Source organism: Xiphophorus couchianus, chromosome 19 (genome assembly GCF_001444195.1).
Source record: "Xiphophorus couchianus chromosome 19, X_couchianus-1.0, whole genome shotgun sequence".
Taxonomy (NCBI): domain Eukaryota; kingdom Metazoa; phylum Chordata; class Actinopteri; order Cyprinodontiformes; family Poeciliidae; genus Xiphophorus; species Xiphophorus couchianus.
Window position 1 is genome coordinate 2,857,587 of NC_040246.1, and position 27,940 is coordinate 2,885,526.

Consider the following 27,940-nt stretch of genomic DNA (forward strand, 5'->3'; position numbering starts at 1 on the left):
TTGATTGTGCTATGAAATGTGTAGCCTATGTGGCTGGAAAACACAATGCTGCCCCTTTAAGGTCGTTTTAACAGTAACTTTCTGAAAGATGTGGACGATTTCAGGCTTAACTGTAGTCTGCAACCACAAAATAATTCAAACAAGTAAAAGAGAAGAAAAAAAAGACAAGAAATTCATATAGGTAAAAGCACATACTTTTTTTTTATACTCCATTGAGCTGGTGGAGTAAGGTCGGCGTGTGGAGCATACAAGCTTGCAGACACGCTGCTGTGAGCGAGTACAGTGGCACATCAACGCCATACAGACAGACGAGCAACCGGCTCAGATTTTAACAGACTTTCAGTTTTATTGGGACTGGAGTAGAAGCAGGGGGCTCATGGATCCGCATTTAGGAATCACATTACAAGTGTTACACCGTACACACCGTCTACGGGCTTCACCGCAGCAAAACGAAGCAATTTAACTCCAGATCCTTACCGCCCGTTTCTGGTTTATTGCTCTGTCTTGTTAGTGAGAGAAGCGTCCAACACGTTAAAAGTTCTTCACAGACATTATACTCTTATTCTCCTGAGCTTATGGTCCCTAAAGATGCTTTTTTTGTATTTCTCCTTCACGTAAGACACGTTTGCCATTCGAGATGCCCTCCACCTGAACTCTACAATCACTTAAGACAAATATGTACAGAATGCTGTCATTTACAGTAAGCTTTACAGGGAGAAGAAACCATTAGAGATAGAAAGAGAAACCATAAACAAAGAAAAAGCGACGTAACAAAAATGGCGGGCGTCTTTAAAGATCGGCCTTTGCGTGTGATGTTCACGGCAGTCCGTGCCGAACAGGAAGCGGACGCAGGCGCCGAGAAGCAATTCAGCTTCCTGAAAGGTTTGAGAGCTTGATTGATAAAGTGACACCTGAAACCCAGAGGTTTGCAAGCTGGTCCATCTGGGGTTTTCCCCAATCGCATGGTTGTCACGGCGCCGGCGCCATCGCCGCCTTCTGCTACTGGTTTCTTTATTATGGCACTTGGAAAAAGGAAATCAGAGAAATTTACACTCTGTACAGGTATATGTATATATATATATTTTTAAAAAATGATTTTCACAAGCAAAAAAATAAAATAAAAATAAATCACAAGCTCAACCATCACCAAATCTCACTGTACGACAGTCACCCGGTTTAAAAAAAAAAAAAGACAATAAAACCGACGCTGGAAAGTTAAACGAGCATGATAACGCTAACCTGCTTGGATCCAAACACATTGAGCTAAACGGGGGAGAAAAAAAAAAAAATTTTGACGTCTCAACTTCAGATTTCAGGTAGAGTTAAAGTATACGTATTGTGTCGACAGATAAAACATCGCTGTGTCCCTTGGTTGTCTCGGCTCTGATTCCCCTCGTTCTGGCTGTCGATCGAGTCGTGGCGTCCCTGCAGCGACATCCGTCTGGTCCAGCAGCGAGACAATTTAAACGCGCAAAGTCTGAAGTCTCGATTCCAGCGCCTTTCCCTCTGTACACGTGTCCAGAGTCCGGCCCTCGGGGGCCCAACTCCGCGGGTCTAATGGTGGTGGCCGACCGACAGCACCAGAGGGATGAGGCAGCCTAAGACCAGAGCGCCCACCTCCACTTTGCTCAGTCCCTTCCCGCCGTTGCCCCCGGCGGCGGGGGCGTGGCTGTGGCCGCCACCGCCGACCTCGGGGAGAACGTGAACGGTGGCCACATAGAGGAAGGTGCCAGCGGAGAAGAGCATGGCCACCCCGGTGGCGTTGATGTCCGACAAGGCTTCTTTGCTGCTCTGTGAAGGGGAAAAGAAAGAAACGTGAGAACGGTGTGGAACAGGAAGCTGAAGAATCCCATTGAAACTTTCTACACACGTGAATGTGTTGCAGAGTGAGACGGATAATCTGTGGAAAAAAATAAAAAAGCTCCTCTGCCTTCTCTCAGTGCTAACTAGAAACAACCAATCAGAGAAAGGGGGAGGGTCTCTGCGCTGTCAATCACTCATGTACTCATTGCTTACAAACTCCCTCTCACTCTCTCCCACACTACAGCTGGTTCTCTATAACATAGCCTGTTGCGAATGCTAAGGCTAGTTAGCATGGCCCAAAATAATGGCAGATAAATAGTTTTCTGAGTTTCTGAGGATTTTCTGAAACGGGGGTCCAGGTGTCAACAGACAGAAAACATTTCTATTACCACCGTGGGCAGAGATTCGACCCAAACGTAAACCCAAACGCGGCTCACCTGACTGAGGCCTAAAAACGTGAGCATGGCAAGAACGGGGGCTGCCAAGGCAAACACCAGGAGGTGTTTGCGGATGCGGTTCCTCTCGAGGCCGCCGTGCATCAGGAACGAGACCAAGCCGAAAGCCGCTGGAGCCTGCAGGTTAGAGGGCAGAGCAATGCAGTTTCACAGCAGAGTAAACCGATCTCGGAGCAGATTTCTTCTGCTGTTGTTTCTGAGCACTAAAACGTCCACATACTGGTGAAACAAAAAGAAAAAAAAAAGCGAGAGAAGGTAGAAACGTAGCGCTACAACGAGGCCCGTCACGTTAGCAAGTTCTGCTGGACGTTAAACGATAATATTGTTGTTTTGAGACCATTTTCAACCAACATGTAGATAATGGCCATGCAACTTCGCGCTCTCAAAGATCAATAAACTTTAACACTTAGCACTGGAAGATGTTTAAAACTTCCAAAATACATAAACAACCACACAACCAAAAACAATAAATAAATTAAAAATAACAGCCACACACACACAACAGAAACCAGAAATAAAATGGATAAGGTAAACAAAACAGCTGATTTTAATTTATGATGAAATTAACTGATTTACAGATTGTTGAGACAGGCTTATGCATAGCAAATAAATATATAATACAGATTTTAAAAAGTGGTTTTTTTGTTACCTTATGTAGCATAATGGCTACAAAAACAATGAGCTGAACGCTGGTCTGAGACGTCGAGGCAGCAGCTCCTAACGCCACTCCGTCAGCTGGAAACAAGCGTCAACACAACATCCGAGTCCATTTAGTCGAGTCAAATCATCAAAACTAAAACTTCAGAAGTGTAACTTGTAAACAAATAAATTGTGCTCTGATCCACTAAATTACAGCTGCAAGATTACTAGAAAAAAATGAAGGTGTCACTTTACAGTAAAGCTTCCCTTTATTATCCTACGGGAAGCTAATAAGTTGTTCATGGATATGTTAGTTCACCTTTAAACACTTTATGAATCAGTAATAACTGTTTATTATGCATTAATTAAGGGTGAGAAGAAGACAGAATCTATCGGCGTCTTGCCAAGTCTGTTCTTTAATCAAGAGTTTTTCTACTAAACAACCTGTAAGCACAACAAACATCAGTAATATTTTAGCACGTGGTCTCCATGCTTAATTAATGCATAATAAACAATTGATAATGATTTATAAAGTGTTTATGACTGGATAAGATATATATATATATATACATATATATATATATATATATATATATAAACTATTTATTAGTCATCTATAAGGGAGTCTTATTGTAAAGTGGTACCGAAGTGGAAATAATCACCTTCGAACATCTGCATCTTTGATAAAAGATGAACGGACGACTTACCTGCAGCATGGACTACAAGTCCCAGGGTAGTGGTGATTTTCGAGCTGTTGACTCTTGCCGACTCTGGATCTAAGATGGGCAACAAAAATATATCTGCTTTTAGAAGACAAACTGGCGCAAACGATCGCCTCTGCACATTTTCACCGGCTACCAGCTGAAGTAGCTAATGAAACGTTAGCCACTTTGACCAGCTGACGTTTCCTCCTGCTGACCTTCAGCGTTGTGAACATGAGCGCTGCCTATCTGGTCCACCAGCAGCATGAAGACGAAGCCCAGCACCAGGGAGACGCCGATGCAGGCGTGCAGCTGCTCGTGGCCGTGCTCGTGTTTCCCCGTGGCGTCCAGAGCCGCCACCGCTTCCGCTTTGGCCTCAGACACTTCGGCCGCCCCGGCCTGACTGTGGCTGTGGTGAGCGCCTGCGTGGAAGGAAACGTGGACGGACCGGTCAATGTCAAACGTACGCAAGCGATTGGGATTAAAGCCGCACAAGAAGCACCTCGAATTATAAGCGGCGAAAGTAAGAGAGCTAGACAAATGCAAGTATAAACATAGATATAAAAACAGGTAGTCGTTGGTATTTTGTTCATCATAGTCAGCTGAACTTTACTCTGCTTGAATAAGTCCTACACAGGTCAAAGTTCAAATAAAACCACTGCAAAAGTATTCATTTTCTTTTTCTTTTTCCAATAAACCGCAATGTATTTTATTTATTTAATGTGATATAGCAACAAAAAACGAGCACAAAATAACAAAGTGGGAGGAAAATTATTCATATTTTTTTCAGAAGCAAATTATAACCGGAAATCTGAAAAGTGCGGCATTCAGAGTCGATACTTTAACAGGCCTTTTGTTAAGTTTGCATCTTCGAGTCTTTGGGGGATTTTGCCACATCTCTGCAAACGTGAGATAAGATGGAGAGACGCGACTCTTGACTTTGACTGGGCCATTTTAAGACATCAATATGCCTTAATAAACCTATTCCATTATAGAGTTTGCTGTATCTATCGGGTTGCAGTTCCTCTAGAAGCTGAACTGCCACCCCCCACTGGTTCTTTATTATTTAATACAGTGGTGAGAAACTCATTTTGGGCCATATCAAGATTGGCAAACTGTTAAAATATTAAGAAACAGCTGTTTCTGCTTCCAATAAGTACTTTTTAAAATTAAATATTAAAGATCTTTTCACACTGATCTATCCGTCCTCGCAATTATTATCAAAGATAATCGCATTATTTTTGAGTTTGTTCCTTTCTTCTTTTCTTTTTTTTTTTGCAAATCAAAATCACAGATTTTGTGGTACCAATTTAGAAATATCTGCAAGGAAATTTGCAATATTTGCGATTATGTACTATGTTAACTTTGCAAGTAAAAGCAACAAATACTGCCACCTGCAGGTGGGAGTTAGCAGTCTCTTAAACCCGATGTTTCTGACCATTTCAGCACAAAATAAAATACATTTAAATGCGAGGATCTGTTGATTTTGCATGAATTTCTACCATCGCAGAATCAAAATATCTGGAGGAACTGACTGACATAACTTGGTGTTGGGCCCGATTTGGCCCCCGGACTTTGAGTATAGCATGTGCTGTGGATTAGTAGATTTTTTTCAGAGTGATATTCATCATTAGTTTTTGGTTTTTATCTGATCACAGGAGTGTCCTGCAAATATCTCTCTACAGGGGAAGAGGGAACTTCAATAACTTTTTTGTTATTTTTAGCGCTCTCTCCTAGACCTGACTTCAGTTTAAAAACTTCCCGACTTTATCCCTGGTAAAACTGATAATGCTTCTTGTTTTTTTTTAGGATTTTGTTGTTCAAAGACTGAGAATAAGCCGGAGAAGACGCATTTACTCAGTAGGTGATTTCTGAAGGCATGTGGACAAACAGGATTGTGTTTCCGAGCAAAAGGAAAGCTGGGTACAAATTCACATCACGTTTTTCAGATATATTTTTATGTGTTATTTTCCTCCCACTTTGTGCTGCTTTGCCCGTTAACATACACTGAATTATGTGCCGTCATTATAAAACGTGGAAATCATTCGAGGATCAATCAAAGTTTAATGAAATAATAATAATAACAATAATAATAATAATAATAAAACTCTAAACTGAGACTCAAATTGATAAAGATGTCCGATATCTGACATGTTTGGACACTAAGGGTTGTTTTTGTTGTAGCTAGTCCATCAAAATGCTCTGTATTAAGTTCAAATAGATCTCTTCTGTTCTTCAGCTTCGGAATGACGTGCTTTACTTGCAAAAGTTGAGCTTTTTCACTTTCGAAGCAGCAAATGTTTCTGTAGAAATCTCCAAACTGCTTGTTTCGCTCCTTTAAAATAAACTAAAACACATAATGCGTCAAAGAACAGGTAATGAGACCTGCTAATCAAAGCACACGGAACAAACTTTTGTTGTGTTTCCTAAAGCAACATTACAGAGTAAATGTGTGAGGACAAACGTACCGGCTGCGTCTTTAATTTGATTTCACGGCCATGTGTTTTCTCCTGAGCCAGGGAAGCATTGGCATCTTTATCTCAACATTTTAAAGACGTAAATAGTTCTTATTGTGCCTACTAAAGTACGTGTCAGAGTCATTTCTCTGAGTATATAATCTTAATATGTTAACAAAAAAAAAGACTATCTGACTGCATACATGGAAGAGCCCATCCTTCCAGTAAAATCAGAAATTTAAATGCGTTTCTCTTGAGCTTTTGGGGAAGAGATGTTTTTTTCTGAAAACTTTCTGTGGTCAGGAAAAAAATGGCTCAATTTCTCAGATGAGTTTCTTTAAACAACCAAATAGTTGGTTAGTTTATTTTATTTTTATCACTCCCCTCCCCGTGCAAAAACACTTCTTTACGTTTAATTGAGCTGCAGTCATAAACATCAACAGATTTGGGGGGATTCTGTGTGACAGAATAACGACTAAAGAGATGTTAAAACTTTAACCTGCTTTAACATCAATCTGCCAATAGGAACAGAGAAATTAACCACTTTGCTATAATCTTGTGTATTTATATGTAATTGTTCATTGATATGGGCATAGGCCTGTTGCGATAAACGATAAATCAATTAATCGTACGATAAATTAAAACTATCAACCTCATTGTAATTATCGTCTCTTCCGGCCTTTTTCTGTTGATGACACTGAATGAAAAAAGGCTCAACTCCGGTGCTCTCCACTGACCCTCCCTTCCTCATTTCCTTAGCATAAAGCCCAGCGCACACGACACGATCTTAGAGCTGTCGGCCGATTGTCGGCCCATTTTCAAAACCTGACAGACCACACAGTTAACTGAACTTGTAGCCATTATTTTGTGCCCATTGTTGGACACCACACGGCAGGATCGAACCCGATCGAACCGTTATACCTAGGATTTCTGACGGCTCATGTGTGGTCTGTCAGGTTTTGAAAATGGGCCGACAGCTCTAAGATCGGGTCGTGTGCGCTGGGCTTTATGCTAAGGAAATGAGGAAGGGAGGGTCAGTGGAGAGCACCGGAGTTGAGCCTTTTTTCATTCAGTGTCATTAACAGAAAGAGAAAAAGGCCGGAAGAGACGATAAAGCCGATAATTAAAATGAGGTTGATAGGTTTAATTTATTGTGCGATTAATTGATTTATCGTTTATCGCGGCAGGCCTAGGGACAGCAGAGATACACGGCTCACATGGTAGAATCTAATGTAGCGCATAAAGTTCACACGAGTTTGTGGTTTTAACAAGTCAAAATAATAAGCTAAATTTAAAGGATTCTGAAAACTTTCGCAAAGCCCCATGCATTAAAACTCCAACTAATTTATTATGTTGGAGACTTTTAGAGTCCCTACAAACTTAACAATCAACGATGAAAATAATGTAACCCTCTAAGTTTTTATCTACATACAAGCTCATTAGAGTGAAGTCATGATTATAAGCTGACTCAAAGCCAGTTCTTGCATGACCACGTGTGATGGGAACCAAACAGAAGCCACTGAGTTCGTCTTTCAGTCGCTCTACCTTCAAGGATCTCTTCATAAAGTGCGTGGACTCCCTCGGGAATGATAACAGCTAGCGCTGTTCCACAAAGCAGCCCTGCTCCCAGCACGGTGATCAGCTTCAGTTTCTCCTGGGGGGGGGAAGAAAACACACACACGGTCACGAACAGAACCTCAGCACAAGACAAACACTATTCATTCAGTCGTTATGTTGTTAAGAGTTTCTGATGGGGAGGAATCAATACTTTTGGAGCTGAACTTTTCCATTAAAGCTGAAAGAGGTCGTTGTTGTATTGTTCTAGATTTGTTCGAAACTTACCTCCGAGAAGTTGACGGCAAGAGGTATCGTTCCGGCCACGTAACATCCCACCAACATCGCAAGAGACAGCAGGCTGATCGAGCTAAAATCGTCCATGGCTGCACTTTCCTTTTTCAGCTAGCCTACTGCTAAACCATCAAAGTTAAACTTTCAGCACAGAACCGGAAGCTTTCACGGTTCACCACCATGCCCTGGATGTAGCCACTCCTCAAGAAGGGTTGATAATTTAACAACAGTCTGCGAATAATGGTCTGTCAGACTCCAAAACAAACACAAGTACCAGGAACACTGCAGCCTCTTTGGCCTCAATAGCGACGCTAATGCTAACTAGCTTCAGTTAATATCCGACTGACGGGTTTGGAAACAAAAAAAAAACTTGAATGCTACCACGTCAGTCCTCCATCGTGCTGCTACGAGATGTATCTTTTCCAGTTTGGCTGTCTGGTCAAACATTATACTGCAACTTCTCGAGGTGTTTAGCACGAATCGACAACAAAAAAAGAAATGCTAACAGAACATCCTCTTGTTTTAGTGCCCGTCAAGTACTTCCGGGTCACAACTCTACCGCGGAGGTTGCCACGTACCCGCGAGACTCGTTGGAGGAAAGAGAAAATTTAAAGCGATTTAAATTTACATTTATGTAAAGCGATTTACATTTATGTAAAAATGTTTTTTTTATGGTGATTTTACGTTTTTGGGAAAAATTACGAATAACGTAAACGCTTTAAAAATGTTATTTGATTAACATATTCATAGTTAATTTATTATTAATACTTTCATTGAATTAATTTTACTGTGAAAAATGTTTTATTTTTAATTTATTTTAAAAACGTTTTAAATAAATTTCTGAATCCATAAGTTCTGGTCAATAGGTCACCTACACTCATTATGGGTTTGAATGTCTTTGGGGCTGTAAATAGTCTAGTTTAAAACGGCACATTTTAAACTAGTTTTAATGCCAAAATCAGGCATGGGGGGCGGAGGTGGACACTTTATAAAGCTGCCAAAAATATCACAGCTACCTTCTGACGGGATAATTATGGATATTTTCTTCCTTTCCCAGGCAGAATTGGTAGAATTCAATACATTAGTTTTTCAAGAAACACATTGATAGCCCAATTTATCTCAATCTACTGGAAGAGGCTTAAAGACCAGGACGTACCAGAAATTAAACTTTTTGTAGGTCAGAAGATGTATGATTTCTCTACAATTTACATTGATCCAAATATTAGATTGTGTGTACTCGAGAGCTTGTATGTATAACAATATTCTTGTTTTAGTCATTCAAATAAGCTGCTGTGTGTGTGTGTGTGTGTGTGTGTGGGGGGGGGGGGGAGAACAATTCAAGGATTTTATTGAAAGTAGAAAAAAAAAAAAAAAAAACGCCTGTGAAGACTGGATAGACATCCAACTATAACTGTGTCAGATTTTATATAAATATCAGTGGGTTTTTTTGTGTGAAATCAACATACATATCAAGTTTAATCTGTGCAGAGAAACAAGTTCAACTGACCATAAAACATCACAACTTGCCCAAAATATTATTCTAGAAATGTCAGATTTTCATTCTTATCAAGTACAAGACGATAGATGCAGTCAAATTGACCTCCATTTTAGGTTTGAAAGATGGCTAACTTTTAGGAACAAAATAAGAGCAAAAACAAACTCCAAACACTTAAACTTTTGTTTCTTGGTGGTTGTTTTTTTTTTAAAAAGCACGTTTATTAGTTCACCTGTCAGGGCAGAGCTTTCACAGAACACTAGCAAATCAAAGCAGTATGTACAATGTTCAACAACCTGGAGAGCAGGCAGTGAAATGCAACTGCCTTTTTCTCTAACAATGCCAATAAAAAGAAAAGAAAAAAATGACAAAACAATAAAACCAAAGTTTTACCATGCTTGAGGTTTGTGCAAACTCTCTGCTCACAAACTGGAACCTTTATCATACAGACACATACACTCACACAGACACGCATACGTACAAGGTAGCAGCTCCTTGCAGGTGGAATGGAGAGGAGTGTGAGCACGTATTTACAGTCTGGAGGACCGGAGGACAAACTGTAGCTAGCTGCAGTGAAAGCTCGGGGGGGTTTCATAGTCTTTACTTCACCAGTCCAATCTTCTTGGCTTCTGTTTCATAAATAAGTAACCTCCACATTTTTACTATGAAGACTTCTGCTTCTTCATCGAGAACCTAAAACGAAACGAGATCAGGGGAAGATTCAAGTGAAACTTGAAGAGTTACCCAAACGAAAACGGACAGTCCTGCCAAGACACATTTCTAGAGTTCTACATTTAGAAATCCTAAAGCGCTCACACAGCAGAAAGGATTTGTTTTGAGCGAGACTTCTACATTTGGTAATCTTTTCAAATTATTTTCTAAAAATGTTGCAGTCGCACCACTCTGGTAGCATATAAATCAATATCAGCTGTCAAAATATTACATTTTTAAGAAGGGTTGGGCGGTATGAACTTAAAATGTCATCACGATATTTTGTGGTACTCTTGCGGTAGCGATAAAAGTGACAACATATGCATTTTTTTTTATGTAGCTGTATCACAGCATAACACAGCAGTCATAGCCAAACAAACACAAGTACTGCTTTTGAGAAACATTTGTAATATATGACTTTTGTATGGCACCTGTCGCACAAAGGAGTGCGACTTGTTTCACTAAACTGCACACAGGAAATGGATTTAATCATTTTAAAATTTATTGATAGACTTTTATTAAACAAATGGTGGATAAAAATAGTTTTAGGGGTATTTAAACGTCACCAATTGGAATTTACTGTAACAACAATAAATCACGATACATGATAAACGATACAACAATAACCCACCTCTATTTTTGTACTGTGCCACTTTAATTCTCTTAAAAAAGCCAGCTGTCTCATTGCTCCTTTTTTTAGGTCATAAACACCTTTGCTCATGATAAATTTGAGAACCAAAAGTTCACTTTAAAATCCTGATTTAAATAAATAATAAACTGTGGGTGAAAGAAACCTTTTAAAGAGCAGCTCAGCCAGGAACTTAAAAAAAACTCTAAATATTGATGTCTAAAATGATAAAAATCCACTTTTCATACTCAACGTACTCTTCCTACCTTCCTTCCATGCCTATGTAATGAAGTACTTGAAGTGTGATGTATCAATTTACTTCCTTATGAATTGCGTACAGAAGTAGATAAAGCTCACAAATATTTTAATTAATTGTATATTATTGTCTAAAAACCTTGTAGTACAGCCAGTTTCCATTTATTCTGCTGCTGATCCATGTTTGGACCATCTGGCTCTTATGAAATATAACAGATTATGATCCCTGGCCAAACCACTAGCGCTCTAAGTGACCTTCTGCTGGCATATTTAATTTATTCGTAGTAATAAAAGCCAGTTTTTTCAAATGGATAACTATGAGCAGACTGTAGAGTCGGTAGGAAATGTCTCGCAGCAGATGGCTCCAATAACTAAAGCTACAGGCAAAAAAAGTTAAATGTCCTGCATCAATCACTGAATTGGATATGGATTTCTTTTTCTGTTACATACATTTTTGTAGACAATTATTAATCTAACTTACTTGAAGCTTTAAAGGTGTAATACTGGGGAATTGAGACAATATTGAAACATTTCAACATACCATAGCCACATCATCAAGGATCCCCTGGGGAGTGCTGTGTGCCATTATCTGGACATAAAATGGAAAAACAAATGAAGTAAAGAAGCATTCCATATATATATATATATATATATATATATATATATATATATATATATATATTAGAGGTGTAGCGATACAATAATCTCACGATACGATACAATATGTATCACGATATTTGGCAAATGATACAATTCGGTACGATTTGATGCACTTTTACGATTTTCTGAAAGATTTTAGAAGGACAGAGTGATTTTAGTGACATTTTGTGTTCCATAGACTTGGATTTAATTAACTGAAAACTGATTAAAAGCACCAACTACACAATAGCTGACTCTGATTGGACAGAGACCTACAGCTGGACAAAATGAATCAAAGATGCAGTGAGAAAATTAGTTTCTGTCACTTAATTCATGTGGATTGGACATAAAACTCAAAGTTTCAACAGTGATCTGGGAGCTGAGTGGGGAGATTATCAGCCTCTGTAGACTCTCAATATGCAAATGATTGCACTTATGTTCAACCATAAGTGAAATCATACAATGCCAGAATGTATGCAGCCATTCATTCTGGCTGCATTTTGGAGTAAAAAAAGTCTTTTGGACTACAGGGAAAAGGCTTTTCTACCTTGGTTCCCAGAGTTAGCCATGGCTGTAAGCTGTTTATATATATATATATATATATACTGTATATATATATAAAACTTATCTTCTAAAAGAAGCAAACTGATAATGAAGTCTGGAAAAATGCTAGTTGTTCACAGTCATTTCAGTGAATAATTACAAACCTTAGTACAGACAAAATCAACCAGGGTGGGCTCCTCCTCCCCAATGTATTCAATGATCTTCTTATTAATCCACGGTCTAATCCGGCGATCCATCAGAGCCTAGAAAACACACAAGAATAATATCCCATAACTTAATAAACGGTAATATTTATGCATATATATATATATATATATATATATATATATATATTTTAAATGCACTATTATTTTTACCGAATCGACCATAGCCCAATCCAGCGGGTAAGAGAAAAGCTCCGGCCTGGCGGTGGGAATCTTCTCGATAAGGCTCTTGATGTGCTTCCGCTTCTCCTCTGTGTTGATGCTGCTGCCCTTGGCGGCGGAAATTTCTGCCCCGTCGAGTCCCAGACTCTTGTCATCGTCACCGTAGTCCAGGGGAACCAGCTTCCTTTTGCGGGGCTGCTCGTCCGCTTCCTCGTCGTCAAACTTGTTGAAGACGCTGTCCACCGCCGCCAGCTTCTTTCTCTTTACAGCATTGAGCTGACTGGGGCTGTTGGTCGCACCTGCAGGAGGAAAATGAATAACTGGATTTGTTCTGTCTGAACGCTGCAGGAACAGGCACCTTGTGTTTACAGCAGAGTTTAGCAGGTCAAGTTTAAGACTTTTTAATGACACATTGAATTCAATTTACCAAAAAAAACTATAACTTTTGGTCTGTATATATGTATTAATTCAATTCGATCTTTATCACAGAGTCACAGAATCCTGGTCCATAATAGGGATAAAAATTACAATCTAGAAATCGCAAAAATGCTAATAGTGACTGGAAGCATTATTTTTTGCACAGAATGTTTCTGGAATTGTGGGTTGGAAAAACAAACATTGTCCGGCCAAATGGTGAGAAATTTGCATTTACCCCAAACAGACACAGAAAAGCTAGCTAGCAAAAGCTTTAGCAGCTAGTTAGCAGTAGCCTCAATCATCTGGAGTCACATAACGCAGTGAAGATGTCTGCATGCGACTCAAACCTTTTCCAGAAAAATTCCATAAGAGCAACAAAAAAAATAAATAAAATACTACACATAGAAAATTAAACAGTCTTGCTGAGACAAAATGTATGACCTGTAACTAATGTATTTAAGACCAAATAAAAAAATGTGTAAAAAAAAAAAAATTGAGACATTTTAAGATCATTATGACCAAAATGTAAGACTTGTAGCACAACAGAAATGTAGAAAAGAAAGTCTCATATTTCATATAAAAGTGTCACGCTTTTTGGATGCATGTAGCATCAAATGGGTTAGCAACTTATGTGAGCAAGTGATGAAGACCAATGTTGGTAACTGTAAAGTGTAAATTTACACTTACCAATGATAGACGCAGAAAAGCTAACAAGCTAGCTAGCAAGGGTATATTAGCAGCTAGTTAGCGGTAGCCTCTACTGAGTCACAAAACGGGATGAAGATGTCTGTACACCACTCAAACTTTTGCCAGCAGGAAAAGTTCCATGATAAGAAAAAAAACTACACATCCAAAACTAACAGTCCAGCCAGAACAACATTTAAGACCTGTGATTTTTAAATCTAAATTGAAGACATTTTAAGGCTTTCATTTCTAGACATATGAATTTAAGACTTTCTAAGGCTGTGTTTAAGGTCTGCTGTTGCACTCACCCAGTTTGAGGCTGAGGCCGATCTTGGGCCGATGTTCCTCTAAAGGCTGGAGGTCGGGGGTGTTCTCTCCTGGAATGATTATGCCGCAGGGGGAATCGTTCCCAGGAGTGTTCGGAGTCGCATTCCCACTAGCAGAAGAAACTGATGGGGCAATGGTGATTGGTCTCATTACGGGCTTAAGTTGGGGCTTGGCCTCTAGTGAGTCTTCGCCGTCACGGAAGTCGTCCTCGTGTCTTTCGTTGACGTTAGTGTCGTTGTTGTCGTCATCCTCGTCTGAATCCTGCCGGGGCGGTTGGGACTTTGGCTCCACGGGCCTCTCAGAGGCTCTCTTCTCCCTCTCTCGCTCCCGTTCGTGGTGGCGGTCGCGTTCGTGATGGCGGTCGCGTTCGTGGTGGCGTTCGCGAACCTGCTCCAGTTCACGGTCGCGGTGAGTTTTCTCCTGGCTTACTTCCTCCTCGGGTTCCAGGTTCAGAGGAGGCCGCCGCCTGCGCTCGGCTTCCTCCTCCATCTGCAGAAATCCAAAGCAGAGACATTGAAAGTGAGTTTTCTTCCAGATCGAGTTTCAAGTCTTTTGAGTAGCAAGTCAAAATTAAGCTTCAAGTCTTTTAGGCCAAGTCCAAGTCAAGTGTAAAATCTTCCACCAACAACGATTTAAGTCTCAAGACTCCGAGAGGCAAGTCCAAGTCAAGTCTAATCGGGACTGAAGAACATTTTCTTATCCCGTTTGCCATTTAATCCACCTATTGCTACATTGCTGGTGGATTTTGAATTCTAATCGTATCCTTAACTTTTATCCTTTTTCAACATTCGACCTGCAGAAAATTGTTACAATTTTACAACAGAGAAATAGGGCCAGACTAAGAAAACGACTTTTTAAATCATGAGAACGAAGTAATGATACAAGGAGAATGAAGTCATGACGTTAGCAGAGCAGAAACACAATGTTACTGGGGGAAAAGAGCCATAAAATTACCAGGAAAAAGTCATTTTAATGCAAAAAATATATATATAAAGAGTTCTTTCTTCAAAATAGACTCAGGTCAATTATACAATCATTCAAAAATCCTGCTACTGATAATAACTTAATCTCGATGTGTTAAAAGATCAATTATTTCTTCAGTTGTAAAAACTGATACCAAAGTAACTTCACAAAATGCTCAACATTTCTCATTTTAATCTCTTATTTTTCGTGTAGCACTGCTACCTCATTCTCCTAATATTCTAACTTCATTCTGGTAATATGATTTTATTCTCGCATTGCTTTGACTTTAATATGTTATTTTGGATTAATTGTTGTTCTCACATCATTGCAACATTCTTGTTTGATTGTGACTACTGTCCCACCGCTCTTTTGTTGTAATATTACGATTTTTTTCTCATAGTATTATGACCAATATTATGATGTAAAGGATTTTTTTTTTTCCTAGCCTGGTCCTAAAACTCTGTTGTACAATTAGATGAATGAAAAGCATTGCAAACACTACTTCAATGAGTATAATATAATGTTAATGTTTATGCAGCTTTAAAATAGATAACCAGCGGCATGAATTAACACCCAATAAAAAGGATTCAAATTTTTTCCAGCACAACATGCGTATTAGGAAACAATGGTAAACTTGAGTTGTGTTTTCTTCAGGAGTAATGATTTAGTTGTTTCTAAATGTGACTTTAATCTATTTGTCATGATGAATCCCTACATCAGTAAGATTTGTTAGCAAGTCCATGAAGTGAACATGTTTCAAGGTAAATTACAAACCAGTGTGGCGCAAAGTAGCAAATGAATGACGGAGGATATTACATTTGGAAATGAATGCGACACAAAGTGCTGTTACTTTGGAAAACTTAAATATTTTCATCAAATTTAGGAGAAAAATAGGTCAAACTTTACGTTAATGAATCGTTTAGGAGGATTTACCCTCTGCAGCTCTGCATCTGGGTCAGGGTGACCCTCAGCAAGCAGCCTTTGTCTAATCTCTTCCAGCTCCTCCTTTTCCCTCTTTCGATCTCGCTCGTCCATTTCCATTTCCTTTTCGCGGTCACGCAGTCGCTTTTGCAAAGCGCTGCCTCTGAGGACGAGAAAAACAAATAGATGGGCCATTGTGTGTTGTTCTGTTTCCGACAGCAGAGCAGAAACACGGCATCTCAAAGTGCGAGTTGAGATGATCGACCTGTAGTACTTCGGATCGTCCCTGTCGTCGTCATAATCCTCGAGGAACTCTTTCAGTCTTTTGGCTTCTTTCATCTGATTTTTGAGAATGCCATAAAACAAAAATAAAAAGAATATGCATGAAACCACAAATAAGTTGACCAAAAAAAAAGAACCAAAAAACATTTATTTTTAGTGCATGATGTGTACCATTTCACGCCGCCTCTCGTCCTCTCTCTCATTTTCTTTGTTGTATTCGCGAGCCTTCTTCCTCTCTCGGATCTCCCAGTTTTTGAGCCGCTTCACAAGAAAAAAAAAATACAAAAACACACGATTAACACATCTTCCTGTGAGTAATCAATTACGTGCAACACAAAAAGAGAGACGTCGCATTCATACTTCTTGGTAAGCAGCCTCTTTGTCTCTCAGCCTCCTCTCAAGTCTCCGCCGCTCGTAAACGTCTTCCTCGTCTTCGTCGCGGTCTCGTTTTTTATCTTCTCTGTTTCTCTCCCTGCAAAGACGATTTCAGAATATTCGCAGAATATTGTCAATTCAGGACATAACTACGAAGTCGCAGATGTTTAGATCAGCAAAACTAGCAAAAAGCATTGATTTGTTTTGCTTCTCTGAGACAGGCTACTCGTTACCGCGGCGCCCAGTATTAACCTCCTAAGTGCTCAAATGAGACATTCAGACAGATTTTCCTGTTTATGGCTCCTTGCTGCACAAACGCAATTTCAATGAAACGTTAACATGCACTCTTTATAAGCTTTAGTAATTGAATCTGAAGCCTTTATTACTGAATTTGAATTATTCCTTCTCCTGGGTGGAGCATCATTAACTTTTAAATGTAAATTAAAAAAAGAAATACCAATTAATTGCGTGAAAATCTATAAGTAAATAATCAAAGTTAACGGATTAAAGTCTAGACCCTAAAAAAAATATTTATATAAACCCCCTATTAATATTTGGTTTAATGTAACTAAGCAACTTTGTGTAGCGATCCACTAGCTTCAGCCATAATCCTGGGTGATTTTGTGACCTCTTGTCTTGACAGTGTTGTGTATATTCCAATAAATTTGTTGCTAAAATGAGCTGGAACTCTGAGGTATAGTTCACACATTTCCAATAGGTCGATTTCACAGCCTGCTTTGTCCGTTAAAGCCCAATTCTGATGAGTGTTTGGGAACATCTCCCTGTAGGAACATCCAACTGCGTTCAAGTTTCAACCATCAGACCCAAGATTCACAAAAAGTTCAGCAGCTAGACGGTTGAAACTCGAACTCAACTTGACGTTTCACACTGCTACACCATGAGCTACCAGATTGTGAATGGGTTGACGTTTAATCCATTTCAGCCGTTCAATAATGTGGTTTTTACGCCAACAATTCTCACACTGTCGAAGCATCAAAAACTCTGACCTCGACCTGCTGCGCGCTTCGCTGACGTCTCGACTTCTCTCGCGCTCTTTCGTCCGCTCCCGTTCTCGGTCCCTCTCCCGCTCCCGTTCTCGTTCCCGCTCCTTGTCCCGTTCCCGTTCTCTCTCCCTCTCCTTTTCCTTCTCTCGGTCGCGCCGCTCCCTCTCGCGCTCGCGCTCCTTGTCCCTCTCCCTCCGCTCCTTCTCGAGCTCAAGTCGTTCCTTGTCTTTCTTCCCTTTTTCCTCTTCCAGTTTCTGCAGCAGCCAGACAGGAGAAAGAAAAAAAAAAAAAGAGGAACATTTGTCAAAGGACGTTAAAGATCAGAAACGTATTGCACTGACACACACACAAAATCCCACACACAATCACCACATGATGTTGAAGAAAGCAGTTTAGACTGCCTGTTTTGGGGATGTTGACATCCTACAAGGACAAGATGGACGCTCTGACTTGAGTCAGGAAGTCTTCCCAGCCTTGTAGTTTCCACCAGGAGGAGCGGTCCAACGCTACGGCAGGTTTGACGGATTTAAATCTAAGGCTGCAACTAACGATTCTTCCTAGCTATCGATCAATATGTCGATTATTCTGATGATTAATCAGATAAAAAAAATCTGCAGACTTTTCAATCAAGTCTTTCTTTATACAATATTGGAAACACATTAAAGATGCAAATAGCCCAATTCCTTCATCATATAAGAAAATAAAACATTTTATTGCCTGAAATGCAACAACATAAGTGTACGCTCGATCATTTGTAGCAAAGGACGCATCTGCAGCAAAAATAATCCTTTCAACACCAACACATGAAGACCTTTCTGCTCGACCTAACATCAATACAGTGAAGAGCTAATTTGTTTTTTTGTTTTGCTTTGTTTGTTTTTTTACAGAATTTGAACAGCGTGAAACGAAAACTGAAACTTGAGGAATTGTTTTCCTATTAATGATTAACTGATTGCTAAATTAGTTGACGATTATTTCAATAATCAATTCGTCACAACTAATCGGATTTAGGCCTGTCACGATATCAAATTTTGCTGAGCGATTAATTGTCTCAAAACTTATTGCGATAAACGATAATATTGTTTGAAGACCTTTTTACACTGATTTAATGGAAATGATGTAACAATGCATGCAATTTCCTGCCAAAGATAGATACACTTTATTTTCAAAAGAATATTTAACACTGGAACTGATAAACAAAACAACAAAAAACAAAAATAAAATGGATTCTCAGTCTCCATTAACAAAAAATGTACTTGAATAAAAACTAAACATAAAGCCAAAGTGGAAATAAATACTGCATTCAATCAAAAGAGTGCAGATTATGAAGTCTGTATATTATGTTGCCCTTCAGTAATAATTAGATTTAAATAGAGAAAATGGGCACATCGACTATCTGATGCAATAGTTCACACTACATGATTTTTTGCTCCGATTTTCCCCTTATTACAATCTTAGAATGTCGGCCGTTCTAAGATTGTCGCTTACGATTTTATAACCAATCATCCTGTAGTGTGTGGTGTGTTATGGTAGATCGTCGTGGCCCAGCGTTAACGCAGCCTGTTGAATGTGACAGGTAGCCAATCAGAAAGCGTGGATTCTCCTCTGTGTTTTCTGAGGGGAAATTACGTCGGGGAATCCCAAACAGCTGACACAGCGCAACCCAAAGTCCAGCGGATATTGGAGATGATATGTGGAAACAACATTAATGTTTATTCAACATGCAAAGAATATAGAAATGACAAGAGGAGGAGTTGGAGCGAAATTGCTACCGCAGTTGATTAAACCGGTAACTTTTCAGCTGTTCTTCATTAAGGTGACATAAATAGGTTATAATGATTTTCATTATAACCAGTCAGGACTTTACGCTGACACTCTAGCCACATGCATTGCAGGTAGATTGTAGTAAAGCATTGATTAATGTCGGGTTTTAAAATTAGTTCACTGAACTTGTAGCCATTATTTTGTACCCATTGTTGGACACCACACGGCAGGAACGAACCCAATCGAACCGTTATACCTAGGATTTCTGTCGGCTAATGTGTGGTCTGTCAGGTTTTAAAAATGGGCCGACAATCGGCTGACAGCTCTAAGGTCGTGTAGCCTGCACTGGGCTTTACACTAAGAAAATGAGGAAGGGGAGAGTCAGTGGAGAACCGGAGTTGTGCCTTTTTTCATTCAGTGTCATCAACAGAAAGAGAAAAAGGCCAGAAGAGACGATAAAGCCGATAATTAAAATGACGTCGATAGTTTTAATTTATCGTGCGATTAATTGATTTATTGTTTATCGCGACAGGCCTAATCGGATTAATCGTTTCAGCCCCATTTACATCTCAGTTCAGGTTAAACTCATGTGAAAACCATCAACTGAACTCTATTACCCCTTGATTCTATAGACCCAGACTCCTGGGGAACCACGTTCAAATGTTGCCTCTGAGTATCAATGCAACATTTTTCCTCTGCCTATGTGATAAACTGCTTTGTGTTAGTCCATTACATAAAACCCCAATAAAAAGCTTGTCGGTGGCTGTGACGTCACAGAACGACATTAAAAAGCTCAAGCAGCATGAACGCTTTCACAAGGCGGAGTAGTAACTGGGCAGTGAGCAGAGGATATCTGCGATTATGCTCTGATGTAATAAGAGGCTATTTCAATAACAACTCGGCTGTGGGCTAAAAACATATTGGTCAAATTCATATCCGCCTGCTTGTTTTCCCCAAATCAATGTGCAGTCATACAAATGGACAAACTGCTAGTTGAAAAACATACAAAAAAAAAATACATGATTGACATTGGTTTTATCAGACAAACAGCAAACAGACAGAAGGATAAACACTAAGACTTACTACAGTCTGCTTTGTGTTATTGAGGAAGGAGATTTTATCCTAAATGGGCTCTTTGCTTACAAAGCTTTTAGAGTCAGAGAAGCTGCCAAGTCAGCTTTGAACGCGCAGCGTACTTAACATCGCTGCTACGTAATGGACCGCTCTGACGTTACCTAAGGGTGCCAAGTGGATTAATATAAATCACGGCTTTACATGGCAAACGGCCCACTTTTAAATAAATGACATAACCAGTACCAATGTATTTTTTTCTGTCATGATTATGTGAGATACAGGAAAGCATGTGTAAGAGATATCTGCCTCGCTGCAGCGTAGAGGACAGAGGCTTATTTTAGGACTACTATTTTTTCCCCCAAATTTACATAATCAGTATAGGTGCAGTCTTCTGGGATTTAAAAAAAAAAGCCTGACCTGCCGATTACGATTTTGGCCAATACTGATTTTTTTGTTGTTGTCGTCTGATAAGTTGCTAAACATGGTGACAAAGTTGCTAAGTTGGCCACAGCTGGGGCGACGATTGTTAACCACACAAGTGTAGACATGACCTGGTGGGCAGTGGTCAATTCTATTTTATGTTTTTTTACCTTTGCAGAGGGAGATATAGATCGGCTTCACACGTCTGTATCATCCAATCGCCAAAACGTAAGGAACTCAGGTCCAATTTATTGGTGCTCATCTAATAATCATGCTTACACTTTGCACAAATGATCAAAAGTCTTTGCACAAAACAAGACGTAAACTCTTGCTTCTCGCTAAAACCAAACACAACGGCATTTTGTTCTGGAGCTATAGTTTTGCAGCTTGTAGGAGATGACCTATGGATTCAGCACTTCTTTCCGCCTACACACACGGCAAGCTACATATGCAAGGTTTCCCCCAGAAAACTTGCTAAGCCCGGGGTTGGGGTGTCATTCGTCCAGCGACTCGTCGTGTTTTTGGGCACAAAAATGTTTAAAGTTGACAGGAAATTTGAAAATATCACTTGATAATTATATGTTATTGAAAGATTGGCAGATTAATACCTAATCATCAACTATAAAGTCAAAAAAAACCAAACATTTTAAAAAGACAACTAAATAAGCAATACTAAGCTCAAGCAAAGCCTGGTGGCCCGCCAGGCTGATAATACATTGGAGGAAATGCTGATATGGGAGGAAAAGCAGATCAATCATGAAGTCAGAATATGCTAAATAGCTGTGAAACAGTTTGTTGTGACAGAAATGTCAAAATCAACTCCTCTAAATTCATTGTTTGACACAAGAAAAAGTAGGGAAGCCATCTTACCTGAAGGTCGACTTCCTGTGCCTCTAAGGTCTCACCAATCCAGTTTAAAAAATAGCAAGTCCGGCAGATCCAGAGTTCAAATTCAGATTTTATAAAAGTTTATGATAATTTTCTTAAAGAATTGTTTGAAATTTGGATCTGACAGGTAATGAAAAGAGCACAAGAAAAAAAAAAAAAGTGGTTGCTACATGTTATCGTCTATCAGTTATAGCTAGACCAACACAATGCTACTTAACACAAATGACCTTCATGATTGGATATTGTTAATGCGTCAACTGATGCAAATGACACAGAAGATAAAAGCCAGGATGTCTGCATCGGGACAGGACGGATATCCTCATCTAAACTGTATTTAAGGTCATATCAATGCGTCCACTGGGTCTGCTTTTAAATATCAGCTTTAATGTGCTATTCTGCAGGCCGGTCTTTTGAAAATCAATGTGTGCCTGAAACTGGTTTGACCTCCTGTTTGGATGTGATTTCTTTTTCTTTTCTTTTTTAAGCCACCATAAGCTTAAAAAAAAAAAGAAGTTATTTCTAGAGATGCACCAATCAGAGTCTTTGTGGCCGATTTGGAGATTTTTATAGCTCTGACCTGTTGATTCGCATTTCTCAATAAGAACCCAAAACAACAAAAAAAAGATACTATAATCAACATTTTAATAGCAAAAATTATTCCCTAAAAAGCACCTCTGACTATTGTTTTATAAACCGAATTGAATTGTAATGCATGTCATTGCCTTTGAATCGGTCTATTAGATTGAATTGAACAGACTCACTATTTTTATACATAGATTGGATATGCTTGTTTTGCAGAGTGCCTTTGAAATTCTATTTATTGCGATTAAATATGAACTGAAATAAATGAGTTAATAGTAGGTTTGTTATTGATTCCTAAAGCTCAATATTTTCAATTTCCAACTGAAGAGTTGTGTACACATTTTCTTATTCATTTGTATGAAGTTTGCAATTTAAGCTCAGTTTAGGAGAAATTTTAGATTCATTTTAGAGAAATAAACAATACATTCTATTTAATTACACTGATATCATTTTTGTTACACAAATATTACTGTAAGTTACCTGTTACAGTTAAATGATCCACCCATCCACTACAGAATTGTGTAGCTATTGTATCATTTTAAAAATGCACCTCTCACTTTTATTGTTGACTAACGGAATGTATTTTTTATGTACATAGCAACAGAGGCAGTGGTTAGACACTGTGTGTACTCAAACACAGATTTACGAATGTCAGGACGTGCAGAGGTTCACTGGGCTGCTGGGTAGTTTTAAACGCTACACAGTGCGACACGTATCGAATTAAATAAAACTACTTCTCCAGCTTAAATGGAGCAATTTACCCCAACGTTGTCCGAAATAACAAAGACACAGAAATAAATGAAATAAGAGCCAGTTGCCCCTCTGCAAAACCCTCCAGCAGGGGGCGCCCAGTAGGATTAGAAAAGAAAAGAAAGAGTTTACCTGGGTCTTATCCGCGCAACCTTTTCCAAAGCCGACACAGTGAGATTCATCTTGCTCTAGTCACCAAATGAACTCTACCATATTGGTGAGGTTTAATCAATAGATTAGGTTTATTTGGAATTTAAACAGTGTGTCCATAAGCTAACATATACTTAACAGATTGTTTATTAAGTGTGAATCCACTTCCTGTGGAGGGATTTTTAAGTACAAACATAAGTTTTCTGCTTATGTACATAGCAACAGAGGCAGGTTGGTACGTTACCTTGTGTGTGTCTCTGAATTTGCTGATCTCTCTGGATATGAGGTCTCTCTTGTCATCCTCCAACTCCATGGCGTTGATGTCCTTAAAAGAAAGGTAAAGACGGATTTGGAAACAGACCAGGGATGGAAAATTTCATGACCAAAATAAAGAGTTCATTATCTGACTACCTCCTCCTTCTTCTCTTTGCGCTTTCTGTTGCGAGGCTGACCGTCGGAGTCTTGCGAGGGAGCGTTGAGCTCGCTCGAGTACTCTCGGATGAGGACGTCGATCGCCCCCTTCACAACCTGGTCCCGGCGCACAGTTTCTTCATCGAGAACCTCCTCCTCATCCTGCGCGTTGTTTTTTGACCCCTCTGTGGTTCCCTGGGCGTCAAAGCCGGAGAAAAACTTTTAAAAATGCTTTAAAAAAGGATCAAAGTCAAACAAGCGTTCGCTTCAGGTCTGTTACCCCGTTGGCGCTCCTCTTCTTTGCCTTCCATTCGTCCAGCTGAGCCTTGGTTTTAGCGTCCACCTTGACCAGCAGCTTCTTGTCGCCTAAGAGCAGCTCATGCAGAAGCCTGAGAGCTCGGAGCGTCGATTCAGGCTCCTTATATTCACAGAATCCAAAAGCTTCCAGATGTCACGGGGCAGAAAGGATTTATTATGTCCAAAATGAGCGGAAAAAAAGTCCGGTATTATTTTTGGATTGCATAAAACAACAAAAACTCGTTTTTCTTATTTTAAAAGCATCAAAAAGGAGAGAATATAATAAGGACAGCATCAACATGAACATGAGTAAACTATTCTAATAGTAATAGGTCTCAGGACTGGGCAGCATAATATATGTTAACGAAGAAGAAATTAAAAGTAAGGTTATGTTTATATTACCTTGAAGTTTCCCAGAAGCACCTTGGACCCTCTTCCAGCTCAGAACGATACCGCATTTCTGTTTTGACGGAGAACAAAAAATAATGTGTTTTATGCCTTTGAGAAAACCTATTTACTTATCAACAACTTTTCCACCGGATGAACAATCCCAGCCAGCAGTCATCGTGGACATCAATGTCAGAATATTTTGGACTTTGAGGATGTATTTCAGATCTTTGTATAATCATCCCACCGTTTTTCCCACGGTGGGATGATTATATATAATACAAGCCTTCGATTATTTTTAAAAAAACTAGAATATGATGCACAATTTTAATTTTCAGTGGGCCCCCTCTAATTCCAATGAGTCAAATATTATACAGACAGGCTGAAATATAGGATGACTAAATTCAGTGACTCTGAAAATTAGAATATTGTGAAAAAGAAACAACAAGAGTCTCTACACGCAGTAAAATCTTACACAAGGCTACACGTGTTCCTCGTGTCCAGCCCCTTCTGAGGCAGACATAAAGTCAACCGCATCTCACCTGGACTGTTGCTCAGTAGTTCAAAGTAAAAGAAATTTGTTGCACGAACAACGATTGCCTTGAGAGTATTGTGTAGAGTTTGGGGAAGATTCAGAAGCTGTGAAATTACGTTAAAAGAAGTCGAGGCTCGAAATATTTGACTCCATATGTAATGTACATATATATGAATTTCACTTTCTGAAATGAGTGACCAAAAAAATTATTTACTTTTCCCACCATATTTTAAACTTTTGAGCCGTAATTGTGTACGCCATTCGATCCTTCTTACGTTTCACGCAAATGAATTAAAAGGCACAAATCTATCCTTGCCTGGAACAATTTTAAAAGAAAAAAGAAAATAGACGTCAGTTTAATTCTGACAGATCGGCGACGTATGGAGAACTCACTGCTAGAAGCTGCCTGACCAACATGTCAGACGCTTTCTCAGAGATGTTCCCCACAAACACGGTGGTGGTGGGGCCCACGCCCTCTTCTGCGTCCTTGGCTCTGATGAGGACAGGGTCCTTCTTCGTGGTTACCGGCTTCTGTGCAATGGTAACTGTGGTCGGGACCAGCACCTGGACAGCCAGTGCACATTTTAGGTCATACATATAAAATAATATTGTTAACATAAAATGTATATATGGTTAGTGGGGTCTTTTTTTTTTTTTTTTTTTTTACTCACTGTGGGTGCAGGAGCCATTACACCCATGTGCACTGGGATCATGGGAGTCCCTGAAAATGAGGATGAAAATGAAGTTAAGCCTAGCTGCTAATTCCCACAGAGCTTCCCCCAGGGTATTATAAGCCTGGCGGGCCACCAGGCTTTACTTGGGCCCCCACCAGGCTAAGTATTGCTTATTTGTTTTAGATTTTTTTTTAAGACTTTATGGTCGGTATTCAAGCATTGATCTTCCAACAACACATAACTATCAGGTGAAATTTTCAAATTTTCTGTCAACTTTAAACATTTCTTTAATTCAAAAACACAAATGAATGAGTGACTGTCCTAGCGCCCAACCACCAGGCTTGGCTAGTTTTCTGGGGGAAACCTTGTCACATCAAAATAAGACACTACATTTTACAGTCTGGATGTTCATCAAAGTCTACAGCACACACAAAGTTGATCAGAAATCTAACTGAGATGCTGAAGGTATGATATCAAATTCATACAATACCTGGCTAAAGTAGTCTCGACTTTAGCAAGAGGCCTTGAAATTTGTTTCACATTACAACCACAATCTTCAGTGTTCTTAATACTGGCCAAAACGTGTTAAAGTTCATTAATGCTTCAGCAATATTCTGAATTATCATTATTGTGTCTTTAATTACTTATGAACTAATCTGAAACTACTTTACCGTGTTTACATTCCGATAACGTTTGCTTCTGTGTTTCTATCCATTTCCCATGCACATGTCTTGTTAATGTAAATAACACATGTCAGGTGCTCAACTTAGTACCTGGAGGAACCGGAGGAGCAAAGCCCGCATACTGAGGAGGGGGCATGCCAGGGGGCAGCTGTGGGATGCCAATCGGAGGGCGGTTGATTGGAGGAGAGTAAGACATCCTGAAAAAACCTGGAGCCAAGAAACAAACTGCTTTATTAGTGACAAAGAGGACACTGTTTACTGTTTCCCAAATAGGTCGATCCAGTAGCTACATTAGCAGCGGTAATAATGCAGTAAAAACAATACAACCCAGTGCTGTAGTAGCAACATATTTGGCAAGTTGCGAACGCGCTCATGTGAAATACTCCGCTACGTAAACTAGCTAAATTAGCTAAAAGCAGCTAACTCTGTAGCCTCGTGCTAGTTCAGTTAGCAGCTGCGGCGCTCAAGAACTGATTTACTCACCAGCAAAGGAAAGAAAGCGGCCTCCAGTTTTATGGCTTAACCGCACAAATAAAAGCCCCCGAAACAACTATAGACAGGGGGACACACAGTTATAGGCGAATGTTATATTGGAGACCGGTGGGCTACAGGAAACCCCTATGGCTGAGGGAGAACTGGGAAAGGAATCATGGGATACCTGCACGTCAAAGGTTTTTTTGCCCTCCGCGCTGTCTTTCAGGTTGTCTGAAAGCCTGTAAGGAAAATATGTAAAGGCTAAATTTGTTCGCCACAAACCTTAAGACAAAAAACTATACAATTCTCAAGTCTATTATTTAAAATATAAAATAAACATTTATTAATCTTTTTAATGAAATAATACGATGTGATGCATATAACAATGTTATTTCTAACACATAATTTTAAGCATAATGCATTGAACTTCAGCAAAAAAAACAAAAAAAACTGTTAAATTAAATAGTAATTTCAAACTTTTCCTTAAATTGTGGAATTAGTCACAATTTATTCCTCAACAATTAATTGACTCTAGAAAGCTAGTATTGTTAGCATCTTAGCTTGCTAACTGTGGGTGGAGCGATCATTCAGTTTGGGGTAGAAGGACCACGCTGCAGCAAACAGAAAGGGGCGGGGACGGACCACTGTCAGTCTCATACCTTACATGGAAATGTGACTATTTCATTCCGGAAATGAAGGGGGCGCTAGTGACACTATTTCCTGTACCGACCGTGTTATAATAATTATACTAATAATAACGTATTTTATTTGCCAACGCCTTTTAAAACACCCAAGAAGACTTTCAACATTAAAAATACAAATTAAATAGTAAAGAAATGGCTACAAAACGTGATATGTCACGTGGTATGTCTGTCACGTGGTAAGTCACTTTGTTATTTTCAAATCTTTATTAAATCAATATTTAAAATGATATTAGTAACAAACAATCTAGAATAAGCAACAATAAGGAAACATTATGGAGATGTATTTATCTATCCTTACACCCAATCTATCTCAAACAAAAGTAATAAAACATGAATCAAATCAATATTTTGGAGACAAATGTACATTACATTAAGAGCACATTTATCCATCCATTAATTATCATGAATTATCCCTATAGTTGGGTCATGAGGGCTGCTGACCCTGGACATATCGCCTGTCCATCGCAGATTAAGAAAACAGATATAAACAAATGAAGCTCAAATAATATATTTTGATGTTGTGAATGGTCCTCTTAAAATAAATATGTTACAATCTAAACTATAATAGCCTTTGGCTTATAAAATAAGAACTTGATGGAAAAGAGGTTTGGTCTG

At 39.3% G+C, this 27,940-nt stretch overlaps 2 protein-coding genes across 2 annotated transcripts; both read right to left on the bottom strand.

Annotated features, from left to right (window-relative positions):
- Positions 1 to 321: 321 nt before the first annotated feature.
- slc39a9 (solute carrier family 39 member 9) lies at positions 322 to 8,464 on the bottom strand. Its single transcript, XM_028001348.1, has 7 exons — positions 7,897 to 8,464; positions 7,600 to 7,708; positions 3,817 to 4,020; positions 3,605 to 3,673; positions 2,908 to 2,993; positions 2,241 to 2,375; positions 322 to 1,791 (listed from the first exon to the last, which is right to left on the bottom strand). The coding sequence occupies exons 1-7, from the start codon at positions 7,990 to 7,992 to the stop codon at positions 1,555 to 1,557; spliced, it is 936 nt and encodes a 311-aa protein (XP_027857149.1). The 5' UTR covers positions 7,993 to 8,464; the 3' UTR covers positions 322 to 1,554.
- An 880-nt stretch (positions 8,465 to 9,344) lies between these two features.
- Positions 9,345 to 26,800, bottom strand: LOC114134595 (RNA-binding protein 25-like). The gene is made up of 18 exons (XM_028001299.1): positions 26,631 to 26,800; positions 26,238 to 26,354; positions 25,462 to 25,511; positions 25,184 to 25,354; positions 24,271 to 24,328; positions 23,852 to 24,012; positions 23,572 to 23,766; positions 23,405 to 23,485; positions 17,536 to 17,786; positions 16,514 to 16,625; positions 16,325 to 16,414; positions 16,137 to 16,210; positions 15,884 to 16,034; positions 13,969 to 14,476; positions 12,551 to 12,858; positions 12,338 to 12,436; positions 11,533 to 11,580; positions 9,345 to 10,090 (listed from the first exon to the last, which is right to left on the bottom strand). Exons 2-18 carry the CDS (start codon positions 26,341 to 26,343, stop codon positions 9,998 to 10,000), a joined length of 2,556 nt encoding a protein of 851 aa, XP_027857100.1. The 5' UTR covers positions 26,344 to 26,354; positions 26,631 to 26,800; the 3' UTR covers positions 9,345 to 9,997.
- Positions 26,801 to 27,940: the final 1,140 nt, after the last annotated feature.